General features: G+C 49.5%; 1 protein-coding gene across 1 annotated transcript in view; it reads left to right on the top strand.

Moving 5' to 3' along the window:
* The first annotated feature begins 1,223 nt into the window (after window positions 1-1,223).
* Window positions 1,224-15,467, top strand: part of Rab4a (RAB4A, member RAS oncogene family) — a 31,044-nt gene continuing 16,800 nt past the window's right edge. Inside the window, exon 1 of the mRNA XM_052166093.1 lies at window positions 1,224-1,530. Within this exon, the coding sequence (XP_052022053.1) occupies window positions 1,500-1,530 (31 nt within the window). The 5' untranslated portion in view covers window positions 1,224-1,499. The remainder of the gene's footprint in view (window positions 1,531-15,467) is intronic.

The following is a 15,467-nucleotide window of genomic DNA, read 5'->3' as shown; positions in this document are numbered from 1 at the left end:
CCTTGAACTCACAGAGATCCACCTGCCTCTGTCTCCTGAGTGCTGGGATCAAAGGCGTGCACCACCACTGCTTGGCTATTTTAACATTCTTATATGAAATAGCACTATATTAAATGAATTATGCAGGCACTCATTACTGTTGTTTTAATTAACTTATTTGTTTATTTATTTATGAGTCTCCATTATCTTTGTTTTTCCTCCTTGCTGTGTAGCCCAGGTAGGCCTTCAACTTGAAACAATCCTGCCTATGCCTCCCAAATGCTGGGATGACAGGCAAGGGACACTATGCCAAGCAATCTCAACAGCAAACTTTGCATACCGTGCCAGCAAGAGAGTTCAACAACACTCCAGGACGAGAGGGGGTCCTTTCCCTCTCCACATCTCCTTAATTTTCTATCATAAAACACAATAATGAGGGGGCTGGGGAGATGGCTCAGCGGTTAAGAGCACCTGACTGTTCTTCCAGAGGTCCTGAGTTCAATTCCCAGCAACCACATGGTGGCTCTCAACCATCTGTAATGAGATCTGATGCTCTCTTCTGGTGTGTCTGAAGAGAGCAATGGTGTACTCATATAAATAAATAAATAAATAAATAAATAAATAAATAAATAAATAAATCTTTAAAAAAAAAAGAGTCAAAAAAAAAAAAAACCCACAATAATGAAACATTAAGACAGGCAGCACAGAGGCAGTAGAGAACGCCTGACCCGAGGTGGAGCCAGATGGCGGCCTAGGGTGAAAGGTACACAGTAGGCTTTCCACAGACCAGGCCTCTGCTGCTGTGAAGGAGGCAGGAACTTAGGCCCTGGTTTGCTCAGGTGGGCCAAATTCCCGACCCCAATTTGCCTTTCAGTAAATGCCCCGACACCTTTCCTTGGAGGAAGGAGTAGGTTGACGTGTATTGTTTCATAAACTGAACACACCTTTGAAATTAGCCTGCAGTAAGAGTCAAGCAACGCTGCTCGGTCCACTGAAGTGGTGAGCAGGAGAGTTCCGGAGACCGAATACACCTGCCTGGGCTAGAGCTTAGCTCTCTGCTAGTGAACCCCCTTTCTGTCAAAACAAGCCCTCGGGCGGCCTCCTGTCCCCCCCTAGCCTGGTAGGTCACACTTAAGAAACACTGAGTCTGTACTGCTAAGCCATCTGGGAGGACCTAGCGGGTGCAGGCGCCCCCTCCCGAGCCCCGCCCTCCCTCCTTCCTGGTCCCCTCCTCCATCCTCCCTCGCCTTCACCTCCTCCTCCGACTAGGAGCCTCCAACCATTTCTCTCGCCCTCCCTCCTCCCCTTCCCCAGCCCCGCTCCTCCTTCCTCCTGCGACCCCGCCCCTCCCCCCTCAGCCGGGCTCCTTCGCCGGGCGGCGGTGCGCAGGCGCGGAGCCGAGTCCCGCTGGGCCGCAGCCGGTGGCCGGCTCGCCGTGGGCCCGTACCCGGCTCTGCACGCTCGGTTCCTCTCGCTCTGCGGAGACTGGAGGACGGACCCCGCGGAGCTGTGGCGGCAGGATGGCGCAGACCGCCATGTCCGAGACTTACGGTAAGACGCGAGGGTTTGCGTACGCGTGGTGAGGGGCAGGCCTTGGGGTCCTGGAATGTTGGGGGCTGGGGTCAGGGTCTCCAGAACCGGTGTCCAGAATATCGAGATATCCTGCAAACCTCGCGGTGTCGGGGGCCGAGTGGAGATGTTGAGAATCTTGGGTTGTTTTGCGTTGCGTTGCGTTGGAATCTTAGTAATGTCAGCAGCTGGGATCCTGAGAATCTGGGTGTTAGGGGCTAGGTAGAGATACTGAGAATCCTAAAGTGTCAGCCGCTGGGATCCTGAGATTCTTGGGGTGTCAAGGTCGAGCTGGAACTTGAGAATGTCTGGGTGTTTCAGGCTGGGCTGGAATCTTGAGGCTCTAGGGGTGCCAGGCGCTGGGCTGGACTCTCTAGCCAGCAGGTGCCCCCAGCTGTGCAGAGCTGCCTTGATTCTACCAAGTTCCCTCCTTGACCCTGGTTTCACTCTACGTTTTTCTCCTTGGAATATTTAAATCGTTCAGGGTTGGAGGAGCCAATTTGTCGTTGTTTCTCCCCCTCCTCACTGCAGCACCAACGGCAGAGATGAAGGCTCGGGGCCACGCCTGCGTTCGGTGTCTCTGGGGGCATGGCTGTGGGCCTCTCTAGGGCTGGAATTCGTCCCTTTGCGTTGAGATTATAACGAGGTTTAAGTGGATGAATGCATTTGTTCTCTGGAGACCCCTGGCCCCGTGTATCTTTCCCTCCCTCCCTCCCTCCCTCCCTCCTTCCTTCCCTCCAGATGTGGTTGCATTATATTTATAAATACAAATATATGGTCCTCTTCTAACCAGAGGCCTTGGATATGGAGCCGTGTTTGTTTGTCTGTTTTGTTTTGTTTGTTTTTCCATCCTTTTTTCCTCTCCTGCAGCACCCAGCCATTCTCAGTGCACGTGCTGGGCGCTCCCCCTCCCCCAGTCGAGGTAAGAATAAACAACCACTACTACGCAAGGTTGGTCTTGCCTGCCTGTCTCTAACGGAGACTTGAAACTTTGGCTTAGTCTGTGCTGGTCCCCGGGAGGGACTCCCACGGAAAAGCATGGCGATCTGTCAGGTTAACGGTATCGGTGCCCGCCGCTTCCTTCCTGCCACAGGGTGGGGCCAGGAAGGCTCTACTCCTTTGTAACAGTGCCATGGAAACTTCCCTAAGAGTTTGCGCTCCAGCGAGGAGTAGATTTTTAATTCAGCTGTGACCTTAATGGATGAACAATTAAAAACCAGACAGCAGTTCTGAAGGATTCAGCATGGCTGTGTGAGGAAGACCTGACCTAGATGGGTCAGAGAGGGGCAAGAAGACAGGCAGACCTGGGCCTCAGGCCTGGGAGTGTGGCTTGGGCCCCTGGGCACCTTACCTTGAGAACAGTAAGGACAAGGTTGAAGAACTTTGGAGGTTTGGACTCTGAGAGGGTGGGACCTTGGAAAGGGTGTCATGAGGCACAGGGCAGCCTGGTCCACTGTTTCCCAGTGCCAGCTTCGCCTCTTCCTGTGGCAATAAAGCATAATGCGTGTCCCTGTAAGCCTAAGGGGGCCACTGGCCTTGTCAGGGCCACAGGTGGCCTGCATTCGCCTCTGAGTGCTGTGGTTCTTCTGCCGAAAGCCACAGTAAGAAATCCCTCCAGCAAAATACCCTCTGTATCTGACTGTCATCTTTTTTTTTTCCTTCAGATAAGGAGTCCCGGGGTGGGGGGCAGTGGAGTCTAGGGTCCTCAAAGAAAGCTTCGTGTGGCCTCGTAGGCAGGAGAGGGGCATCATGGGAAGCAGCTTTGTCCCTCTGTTCTCTGGGAAGTGGTAGATATGATACGGACATCACAGCTCACCCCTGCTTTGCCTCAGATACAGTTAATTAGTGTTTGCTCACCAGAGCCTACTGTTAAACTCTGATCAGGAAGCTGTGACTGTTAGCATCATTTCAGGAGCTGGAGATAAAACCCCACGGCAGATGGCTTATCCAGCATGTGCAAGACACCAGGAGCCACACACAAAATGCGTGTGTCTGTTTATTCATTTATTTATTTTTATTAAATGTTCATTGGCGCTCTGCCTGCATATATGTGTGCGTGAGGGTGATCTTGGAGTCACAGACAGCGGTGAGCAGCCATGTGGGTGCCTGGAATTGAACCCAGGTCCTCAGGAAGAGCAGTCAGTGCTCTTAACCTCTGAGCCATCTCTGCAGCCCTGTGTATGTTTATCTCTTCCCTTATTTCAAGGTATTTTCCAAATATGCCTTTAGTTTTATTTTTTTGTTTGTTTGTTTTTGAGATGGTTCTTTATAGTTCTGGATGGCTTAGAATTCACCGTGTAGCCCAGGTTGGCCTCATATGTATGGCAATATCCCTGCCTCTGCCACCCGAGTCCTAGATTTATCAACATGCGTACCATTTTCAGAGTTTTTACTTTTTTCTTTCTTTCTTTTTTTTTTTTTTTTTTTTTTTTTTTTTTTTTTGAGACAGGTTCTCTCTGTATACCCCTGACTGTCCTGGAACTCACTCTGTAGACCAGGCTGGCCTCGAACTCAGAAATCCTCCTGCCTCTGCCTCCCAAGTGCTGGGATTAAAGACATGCGCCACCACTGCCTGGCGAGTTTTTACTTTTTAACTAAATCTGAATCTAATATTTGCTTTTAATGGAAGAAACATAATTATATTTAATTATAATATATAAAACACATTATATATTAATAAGTGGAAGCTTATCTTTAGAAAGAGGCACAAGTGGTCCCTAAGGACTCTACCATAAAAGTCACCCAAAACCAATACAAAGGCTGTCACCTTCTGTTATCACTGTCTGTGTTTACAAAGTATTGTTCCCTAAATTAAAGCAACCAGGTACTCTCCTTCCGGACATTTGCCTGTTGGCTGGCAGAGGAGTGTTTGCCTGACCTTTAAGCTCTTTGTGTATAGCTGGTTTTCTTTCTTCTGGGAAAGAAAGGCTCTGCACCACAGCTTGCTGGAAGTTGATGAAAACTAGGAGGCAGTGTGCTTCTGGCTCCTGCTAACGAGCTGCCAATGCTGTACGTACGCCAGCTACTACACCTCACACTGGCGGAGTGATGGCCAGCACCTCCTTGATTCGGCGCCCTGAACTCCATGATCACTGCTTTAGATCAGAAATACCTTAGTGCAAACTGGAAGGTTAAACAGGTAGGCTTCTGACTGAAATGTGCAGTGGTTACCGTGGTCTGCTTGGTTACACTGAGGCACCTAGGTATCAACCCAGCTCTTCTTGTATGCCCTTCACCTCGCTTCCTGGCCTCAGTTTCCATCTTCCCAGCCCCTGGGGCTGATCCCTGTGAAACCAAACAAAGCAAATCCTCCTCCCTCGGGCCAGCCTCTCGGTCCCAGCAAACAACGTGACACTGAACCCTCAACCTGAGCCCCCCTCATCTGAAGGGAGGGAGGTCCTCCTAGTTATTGTTGGAGACACAGCACCCTGTGTTTAGTGAGCACTAGCTGGACACCCCAGTGTTCATCCTGATGTCAGCAGCCTGAGACCCAAGAGCTTGGAAACTATCTTTAAGTTAAACTAACCTTTAAGTTCCTTGTGTTGGGACTGGTCTGGATGGACCAGGGTAGTTCCGAATGGACACCAAATGGCTGGTTACAGAAATCGCTAAGCAGCCGGGCAGTGGTGGCACATGCCTTTAATCCCAGCACTTGGGAGGCAGAGGCAAGCAGATTTCTGAGTTTGAGGCCAGCCTGGTCTACAGAGTTAGTTCTAGGACAGCCAGGGCTACACAGAGAAACCCTGTCTTGAAAAAAAGGGAAAAAAAATGCTAAGCAGTGTGTGCGGTGGGAAAACGCCAGGGAGCTTTTTTCAGACTTTAAGTGCTAGAAAAGACTGGAATTTGAGACAGGTGTCTACACACTGCGATTTTTGTACTGTGGGAACGGCTCCTGGGACAGAAGTCTGCCCATGATGCTGGCTGGCCCCGTGGTCGCTTCTGTCCGTAGTGTATGCGTCATGGACTGTTTCATCTAGAAAAGGACACGTAGCACTCCGGTGTCTGACATGCAGTGCCGAGATCATCGGTACTTTCTGCTAACTCCTCATCCTTACTTGTGTGTGTGAGGCTTCGATTGTGTCCTCAAAGTCACACTTTAAATCCTAGCTCTGGATCTGCGTGTGCGACCTTACCTGGAACAGGATCTTTGGGACGCCTACTGAAGGTGGAGTCATGCTGGAGTCCTCATGAGATCAGGGAAGCACAAACACGCCCAAGGAGAGTGGGCTATGACAATGAGCCTGAGCCTCAGGTGTCTCCAGACACGTACCTCGGCACAGCTGGCACCCAGCAGGAAGAGGAACAGTCTGGAAGCGCCCTTCCCTGAGCCTGCTGGAGCTCCGTCCCTGCCACAGCTCACGAGGCCTCTGGAACTCTCAAATGTGTGCTGTGATAAGCCTGCTGACTGAGGGCTCTTTGAGATGCAAACCCTTGGAAGCTAACTCATAGGCCATAGACATCAGAAGATGGTTCCTGAAGACATGTAGACTCCATAAGGCAACTTCAATTGACAAGGGTATCCCAAAAAAAAAATTGGGCTGGAGAGGTGGTTCAGCAGTTAAGAGCACTAGCTGCTCTTCCAGAAGTCCTGAGTTCAATTCCCAGCAACCACATGGTGGCTCACAACCAGCCATAATGGGATCCGATGCCCTCTTTTGGTGTGTCTGAAGACAACTAAATGTACTCACATACAAAAAATAAATCTTTAAAAAAAATTTTTTTCAAAAGTTCATTAGTAAGGTAAAATTAATTTACTCTTAAAAGAATCACCTGCGGCCGGGCGGTGGCGGTGCATGCCTTTAATCCCAGCACTTGGGAGGCAGAGGCAGGCGGATTTCTGAGTTCGAGGCCAGCCTGGTCTACAAAAGTGAGTTTTAGGACAGCCAGGGCTACACAGAGAAACCCTGTCTCGAAAAAACCAAATCCAACAAAACAAACAAACAAACCCTCCCCCCCAAAAAGAAGAAGAATCACCTAATTGCCTTAAGTCACAACTGACAACCCATTTAAATAGTTCAAGCAGACATCAGAAAAAAAGAACATTTATTCTATTCAGTAATTTCATTTTTATTTTGTGTATGTGTGTTTGTTCTTTGGCTTTTTCAAAACAGGGTTTCTCTGTGTAGCCCCGGCTGTCTTTGAACGCACTCTGTAGACCAGGCTGGCCTCGAACATAAATCAATCCAACTGTTTACCTCTAGAGTTCTGGGATTAAAGGAGTATGCCACCACATCTGGTGATTTAATACATTGTCAATACTGTATTTTTCTTTCTTTCTTTCTGTCTTTCTTTCTTTCTTTCTTTCTTTTTTTTTTTTTTTTGGTTTTTTTCTGGTTTTTTTCAAGTCAGGGTTTCTCTGTATAACCTTGGCTGTCCTGGAACTCACTCTGCAGGGCAGGCTGGCCTCGAACTCAGAAATCCACCTGCCTCTGCCTCCCAAGTACTGGGATTGTGCCACCACTGCCCGGCCAATGTTGTATTTTTCTTTTTCACATTCACTAAAAACTGGTGAGACTTTCAAGGAGCACGGTGCGGCTGAGGTGGAGGGATATGCGTGACCCCAGCACGTAGGGGGGGCTGAGGTGCAGGGATATGCATGACCCCAGCACCTAGGAGGTAGAAACGGAAGAATCATGCTTAGCAGGGCACACGAGTGTGCGTGTGCATGCGTGTATGTGTACATGCGTGTGTGTGCACGTATGTGAATATGCCACATGTATGAGTATGTCCACAAGGCCAAAAGAGGCCGTCTCATCTGCATCTGGAGTTACAGGCAGCTGTGAGCCATGTGCTGGACTGAACTCCGATTCTCTGGAAAGGCAGGAAGTGCTCTTAACTATGGAGCCATCTCTCCAACCCTGAACATTTCTGTGAAATAAGGGGGAAAAAAGGCTTAGTTTGTTTCTGGAATTTCTTCTCTGGAGCTCGCCTAGGGGGGTGTGGTCAAGCCAAGCTGGTATGTTTTGATCCTTCTCAGTAAATCTAGGAGAGCACTGCCCAGTTAAAGTGCTTTGTTGGAAGCCCCCATGGGCCTGAGCCCTGGCCTACACCTTAACCCCCCACTGCTGTGATGGAATTTCTGCGATGGGACGATTTTGTTATGTTTGCTTTTTTAAGGATTTATTTATTTATTTTTGAGACAGGGTTTCTCTGTGTAGCCCTGGCTGTCCTGGAACTTACTCTGTAGACCAGGCTAGCCTTGAACTCAGAAATCCACCTCTCTCTGCCTCCCAAGTGCTGGGATTAAAGGCATGCAACACCACCGCCCAGCAGGATTTATTTTCCTTTTATGTGTCTGAGTGTTTGCCTGGATATATGTAAATATTCCATGTGTGCCCGATGCCCGCAGAGCTCAGAAGACCTGAGGGGATCGTGAGATGGGACCGAGCCAGCGCCCTGCTCGGTGCTGCTGCTCTTCCAGTCCACTGAGGGACTGTTTTCTGTGCCTTTGAAGGACATGTGACATCTGCTTCTCGGTGACTACAGCCGTGCAGTAAAACGGAATGAGAGGCTACCCGGTAGTAAAACATAAGATGACACAAGACACATATGACAAGGTAGAACTGCGTGTCATGGGCCATGCCGATGACCTCAACACTTCTGAAGTAGTTAGGAGGGCAACCTGGGCTACATGAAACCCTGTCTTTAAAAGAGATAAAAGAGCTGGGTGGTGGTGGTGCACGCCTGTAATCCCAGCACTCTGGGAGGCAGAGGCAGGCAGATTTCTGAGTTCGAGGCCAGCCTGGTCTACAGAGTGAGTTTCAGGACAGCCAGGGCTAAACAGAGAAACCCTGTCTCAAAAAAACCAAATCCAAAAAAGAAAAAAAAACCATAAAAACAACAACAAAAAGATAAAAGCAAAGAAACTATATTATACCACAGAACATAAGAAAAGGAAGCACTCTATACTTACACAGTTTTTGTTTGTTTTTTTTTGTTTTGTTTTGGGTTTGGGGTTTTTTTTTTTTTTGGGGTTTTGGGTTTTGGTTTGGTTTGGTTTTTTTGGAAGCTTGTCTAAGAGTTCTAAGGAGCTGGGTGTGTTGGCACAGTCTTTAATCCTAGAACTCTCAGGGCGGAAGCAAGCAGATCCAGCCAGTTCCACACAAGACTGCAGGCCAGCCAGGGCTTCAAAGTGAGACCTTGTTTCAAAAGCAAGAGTTCCAAAGGCAGTTTATGTTGTGAAAGACCCAGTCAATACAAACTGGTGTGTGATGCCGGTGAATACACACGTACAAAACAAGTCCCGCCTCCAACAGCATGTCACGGCACTCATTGGCTGAGTCTTGTGGCTGCTTCTACTTCCTCTGTCTGGTTTTGGTTTTTTGTTTGCCTGTTTTTGTTGTTTTAAGGCAGGATTCCACACTGGAGAAATGGTTCAGTGTGTTAAGAATACTTGCTGTCTTCCAGATAACCCAGGTTCAATTCCCAGCACCCATATCAGGTAGCTCACAATCCCTGTAAGTCCAGCTCCAGGGGGACCCAACAGATCTGGCCTCTGCAGGCACCTGCATTCATGTGGATTTCCTACCCACCAACATACACACACACACACACACACACACACACACACACACACACACGGTTTAAAAAACAAAAAGGCAGTGTTTCATGTAGCCCAAGCAGGCCTCAAACTTGCTTTGTAGCCCAGGCTAGACTTGATCCTGATTCTTCTGCCTCCAGATCCTGAAACAGATTACGAGAGTGAGCCACCGTGCCTGGCCCCACCTTCTCACAGGTGCAGTGTGCTTTAGCGTTTAGGCCTATGGAGTCCGTGATACTTAGATGGAGAAAAGGACACTAGTCATAAAGTGCTAATAAATTATGAATGGAGGTCTATTTTAGAGAGATGTTCATCATTTTCCTTTCAAACATAAATTTTTAATCGTGTAGAAAAGCAAGTTGAGGTTTAAAAACAAAGCATTTTGTCATAGCTGGCTATATATGTAGAGTGTGCGTTTAGCAACCCCGCTGGCCTCTGGTGTGCCTGCCGTAGTGCTGGCTGGGTGCTCAGAAAAGAAACACATGTCTGAGCACAGCCCTCGGGGCCTTCTGCTCTCGCCTATGATCAAAGCAAAGCCTTCTTCTAGTATTAGAAAGTAAACTCTCGTCTTTGGGAACAGAGGGTCAAGATGACCTGTCTCGGTCCTCTGTGCCACCCAGGGACGGCCAGCCAAAACGGGCTTTGATGTGAGTCCATTTGAGAAATAATGATTTTGCTCTCAGAGAAGATGAAACAAAAAAAGCCAAAATAAATATAGACACTTGACGTGGAGGCCTGGTTTCATTATTTTGTTTGTGACAGACATCAGACAGACCTATTGTGGTAGTGGAAACAGAACTCTAATAAAACCTGTTCTGTAGATCGAGTTTCCTGGACTGACAAGATCACGTGGGCACCTCATGTAGCCTGAAAATAGGCAAAACAAGTCTCCCTGCTGAGGACACAGATGTGCAGCATTGCCCTGCCAAGTCTCAGAGCAGAGCGTGGGAGGACCTGGTTCTGTTCTGCAGCTGCCAGCTTCAGGGGTGCTCCTGGAGAGACTATGAGGGTCAGACGGGGGCGGGGAGCCAAAGTAGTAACGGGGTGACAAGCAAGGCCTCAGTACCGATCCGATCCGGGTACTGCAGGGCACATTCGTTCTCAGGACACACCCACGCATGCAGCTGAGAACGCAGTGGAGTTCTGGCAGTGGAGAGCACCAGTGCATTCAGATGTCTGGCTTCATTGTTACTGTTTGCAGGACGATTCCCCTTTGTCCCAGCTCAAGACTACCGGGTAGCCTCTCATTCACCTTGGTCTCCAAAGCCCTATGTAGGCAGGGTGACCCTCAACTTCTGAGGCTCCTGCCTCCACCCTCTGAGTGCAAGATTATAGGTGAGCACTACCACGCCCAGTTTACGGACACTAAGTATCAAACCTGGTGCTTCCTGTCTGCCAGGCAGGCTTGCTACAGTCATAAAACCTTTACAAATGTTCGGGTCCGTTTCTCAGGAACACAGTTCCTGCTCTTTAGTTACACAGACACAGTGTTTCTAGTTGTTGCCAGGTCTCGGCTTTCAGGTCTGATGGAAACTCTTCTGACACTAATGATGGTCCTCAGCCCCTGCTACACTGGGGTCTTTCCCCACGCAAGAAGCAGATATGTGCCTTAGTCAGTGTGGTTAGTCTTATGGGAGTAAAGCCATATACTTCATGCCCAGTGTATTGATGCCCAGAACTCAGACCCACTATGAGGTGGGCCTAGATCCCCCATGCAGCTAGAGCTGACCAAGAGGCTAACCTTCATCACTCCTACTGATGTGACCAGATTCTGTTGACTTACCGTGCGCCACATGGAGTAAAATCTGTGGATCCAGGACTAACTAGGCTGACAGGTGGGAGCGCGCAGTGGTACCTCAGACTAAGAGGCCTCTAGACATGGGCACTGTCCGTCTGTGCAGTACACTGTTGGGAGGACCCATGCTCTCCGTGTGAGCCTGTGGTGTCCTGATCACAAAACTCGTCACAATAGGAGGCCAGACTTTCAAAGACAATGAGAGCTCAAGTCCCTGCCCTCGGTGGGTCAAAGCTGACACCCCGTGAGCCAGCTCCCCATAAAGGAAGAGCTGAGAGCCAGCTGACTGGCTCTGTCTAGCATGCTTACCGGCCCTTCAGGAGGACCCTGACTCAGCCTCCAATCAGGTTAGCTGTCCACACTGGGTGGGGTCACCCACACCTGTGATCCCAGTACTTGGGTGGCAGAGGCAGAACCCCAGACTACATGGTAAGACCCTGTCTAAAAAAGGAAAAGCTATTCAGCTCTCCCCCTCTTTCTCTCCTTTCTGTCTCTCCTTTAAATGAAATATTCTGAAAATCATCTTGACAGATTATTTTCCCTGTTTCTTTATAGAGTTTGCCAGGCTTCATCCTTCCGTTAACCCAATCAACTTCCACAGTCTACTCTTTAATATACTTAAAATTTGTTCCTGATTAAGGGCGTCTGTCCGAATTGGACATCTTTATCTTTAACGCACCGTGTCCTGAACTGGCACTGACCTCTCACTCTGGGCTGCCTTTCCCTCAGGAGGGCACCAGACTGTGTTTTTCTGAAATCCACATGCCCTTCATGCTGAGCCCTGCCAACTCTTTAGGTTGTTGTCATGCACAGACAATTGGGATAGCCGTCATCAGGGTCATCTGCTGGCCATCTTGCTTTGTCCTCAGTTCTTGACTGACCTGGTTCCTGATGCATCTGTACAGAGGACTGGCCAGTCCCTCAGCCTCATGGCTCTGCAAGGTCACTTCTGGCCGCCTTTTCTTCTGCTTCGGGTATTCAATTCCCTGGCTTTGCCCTGGGCACCTCTTCCCCGTTCCCATCACTGACTACATCCATCCTAAAGTAAAAGTTCCTGGCTCTTCCATAAGCCGTGGTCTGCGTCCTTCCAGATACCCTGCCCTTCCCCCCAGCTCTGTCTGCAGGTACTGCCTCTGCTTCTCTGTCTGCAGGTACTGCCTCTGCTTCTCTGTCTGCAGGTACTGCCTCTGCTTCTCTGTCTGCAGGTACTGCCTCTGCTTCTCTGTCTGCAGGTACTGCCTCTGCTTCTCTGTCTGCAGTACTGCCTCTGCTTCTCTGTCTGCAGGTACTGCCTCTGCTTCTCTGTCTGCAGGTACTGCCTCTACTTCTCTGTCTGCAGGTACTGCTTCTGCTTCTCTGTCTGCAGGTACTGCCTCTGCTTCTCTGCGCTGCTAGGACATGTGCTGTGCAGCACCCTGGCCCAGGCTTCTACCAGATCTGCTACTCTAGAGCTGTAAGCTTTGTAGGGGGAGATGGTCAGGATTCTGCCCCTACCTCAAGGGCACAGACTTCACCAGGGGCCTTTCACAGTCAACCCATGAGAGGGATGCTTCCTGTGGCCTCAACCTTGTTGGCTCACAGGATTTTCCAGCTGGATCTGCCATGTATCTCAGAATAGATTCTCCTTGCATCCCTTCCATTGGTCTTCACATCACAAACTCTACACATGAAAGCAAGGAAGCCCCAGACCTTCCATCCTGCCCACCCAAAGCCAAGTGCTTCTCCACCAGGAAGAGCAGCCCTGGAGGGTGTGCAAGTCAGGGTCTCCATCCCACATGGCCTGCAGAAATCTCAACCTCAAAGTGGCAACGTGAAGGGAAAACCAAAAAGGCATTATAGAGCTTGTGTTCAAAGCTCTCCACAGTGAGGGTGGGTGTCCTGGAAGGGGGCCACCAGTGTTTGTATCTCCTTACCATTGGCAGACTGCAGGTGGTGAACACACACACACACACACACACACACACAAACACTCACTGTGGCATTCTCTCATCTTAGGGGTTGAACATCCAGCTTCAGATCAGTTTTATCTTAAACAACCAATTCCACGATGAGCTAAAAAAAATAAAATAACAGGATCCCAAGATACAGAGTGGGGCCATGCTCTGAGTCTGAGTCTGAGCAGGACTGGAGTTAAAGTCGGCAAAAGCAAGATGGGGTCATGGTAATGCTGCAGAGGCAGAGGCACTGTTGGCCAGCCGAGCCTGAGGTCATGGGCGCTGGCGGCCGAGCACAGGGGGCAATGCTGTCTCGTCACTTCCCATGGGTGCTGGCGGCCAAGCACAGGGGGCAATGCTGTCTCGTCACTTCACTCGCCCCTACTGCACACCGTTGTCTGCGCCTTAGCTCACCGTCCTGCTGTGGGTCTGCTGGGGTCTGGGGAGGAGGCAGAGCACCGAGTGTCATGCCCTCTGGCTGCTGTGGCTTTTCTGCTCTGTAATGGGTGGCTGTGTCTGCCCTGCCGCCGCCGCGATTGCTTGGTAGTTTTCCCATCATCCCATCTAACATTTATCATATGGGAAGTTAAAAGCACGCTGGCATAATGTCCCATTTTAGCATTCCTATTTTGGGATGCAGACTCTTCCCTGCCTTTGAGCTAATTCCTCCCTGAAGAGACTATTACCTGTGAGTGTAAGAACCATGGGATTTTCAAGAGGACCCTGGAAGGAAATACCCTAAGAACAGAAATTCATCCCACCGCCATGATGTGCTTTCTCTCTCTCTCTCTGTCTCTGTCTCTGTCTCTCTCTCTCTCTCTCTCTCTCTCACACACACACACACACACTCCAGCCATTTAATAAATATTCATAAACTATAACATTTCTCACCTCAGACCCCCTGTGCTGTTCCTTCCCCAGCCCCTGCCACATTGGTGAATGTCCTTCCCCTCTGCTGTCTGCCTCCTTTCTGTTGATTGGCCTGTGGGTGGTGGGGGGGGGGGATGTTTCGTGTGTTGTTGTTGTTGTTGGGCTTTGGTCTCACAGGTCCCTAGTTAGCTTCTAAATCCTCAGATAGCTGAAATGACCTTAGATTCCTGATCCTGCGGCATCTCCCTCCAAGCACCGATTGCTGTCCCACAGTTCTCTCTCGGCTTCTTGGTGATTGCTCAGGGTACAGCATCATACCCTGCACGGTGTCGTTGTCAGCCATTGCCATCTTACTAGATAAAACGGTAGAACCCTTGCCCTCCTGTGTACCCAACTTCCCCTGCTTTTAATGTATATGAGTCCTGTGCCTGCCGGATCTGTCGTGCAGCACATGTGTGCAGTGCCCATGGAGCCCAGAAGAGGGCGTCAGATTCCTCAGGAGGTTGTTACCTGCCTCATGAAATCTAGGAACTGAACACCACTCCTGCAAAAGTAACAAGTGCTCTTAACTGCACAACCATCTCATTGGGCCCCATTTTATATCTCCTAAACTTCCCCATTTATTTAATTTTTTTGTTTTGTTTTGTTTGTTTATTTGTTTGTTGTTTTCTCAGGACAGGGTTTCTCTGTGTAGCCCTGGCTGTCCTGGAACTAACTCCCGTAGACCAGACTGGCCTTGAACTCAGAAATCCGCCCATCTCTGACTCCCAAGTGCTGGGATTAAAGGCATGCGCCACCACCGCCCAGCTTTTTATTTAATTTTTTAAAGATTTATTTATCTATTACATGTAAGTACACTGTAGCTGTCTTCAGACACTCCAGAAGAGGGTGTCTGATCTTGTTAGAGACAGTTGTGAGTCACCATGTAGTTGCTGAGATTTGAACTCAGAACCTTTCGGAAGAGTCGTCAGTACTCTTAACCACTGAGCCATCTCTCCAGCCCCCCACCCCCATTTCTCATTAATTCTAGTAGGATTTCTACAGCCGTGTCAGAAAGAGTGGCCATTCTCCTAAAGCCCCCACGTGTAGCTTGGAGCCCAGGAGAAGGAAGGCCTGTTATGTTAACTATGCTATTGGACTCTGAAAACTTCTGACTTTGAAGGAAGAGGGACTCGGGTAGGTAGCTGCCACACCCATCGCTCTGCCCTTGCAGCTGGGATAGCCCTGCTTCCCAGAGGGAGTCTCCCTTCCTGCTGAACCCACCACACTCTCTGCCCGCCTTGAACTCACTATGCGCGCACGCAACTCCTCTCCGTGGTTCTAGGTTATGTTCACCCTGACAATTTCTTTGGTTGTTGTTGCTGTTTATTATCATTGTGTGTATGTGCATGGGGGGGGGTCACATAATGTGCTTCTGTGTTCGCACCTTTGCCTGGCCTCCGGGGACTGGACTCGGGCCATCAGGCTTAGACAGGAAGCACCTTTCCCTGCTGACCCACCTCGCTTTGAAGCAGGGTCTCATACTGTAGCCCAGGCTAGCCTTGAACTTGTAGCGACACTCTTGCTCCTGCTTCCCAAGTACTGCTAGCCCAGGTGTGAGTTATCACACCCAGATGATTGCTTTAATGTTAGTGTTAGAAAGCCTCCAGTCTCTGGGCCTTTCGGTGTTGGCCCCTCTTTCAGAGTTAGGTTTCCCTTTGTCCTCCTTGTCTTTCAGGGGCCTCCTGTGTGTTTGTTGTTGTTGGTTGTTGTTTTTGGTTTGGTTTGGTATGTCTCTGTC

Source organism: Apodemus sylvaticus, chromosome 21, assembly GCF_947179515.1.
Source record: "Apodemus sylvaticus chromosome 21, mApoSyl1.1, whole genome shotgun sequence".
In the NCBI taxonomy this organism is placed as follows: domain Eukaryota; kingdom Metazoa; phylum Chordata; class Mammalia; order Rodentia; family Muridae; genus Apodemus; species Apodemus sylvaticus.
This window is presented reverse-complemented; position numbering and strand designations above follow the sequence as displayed.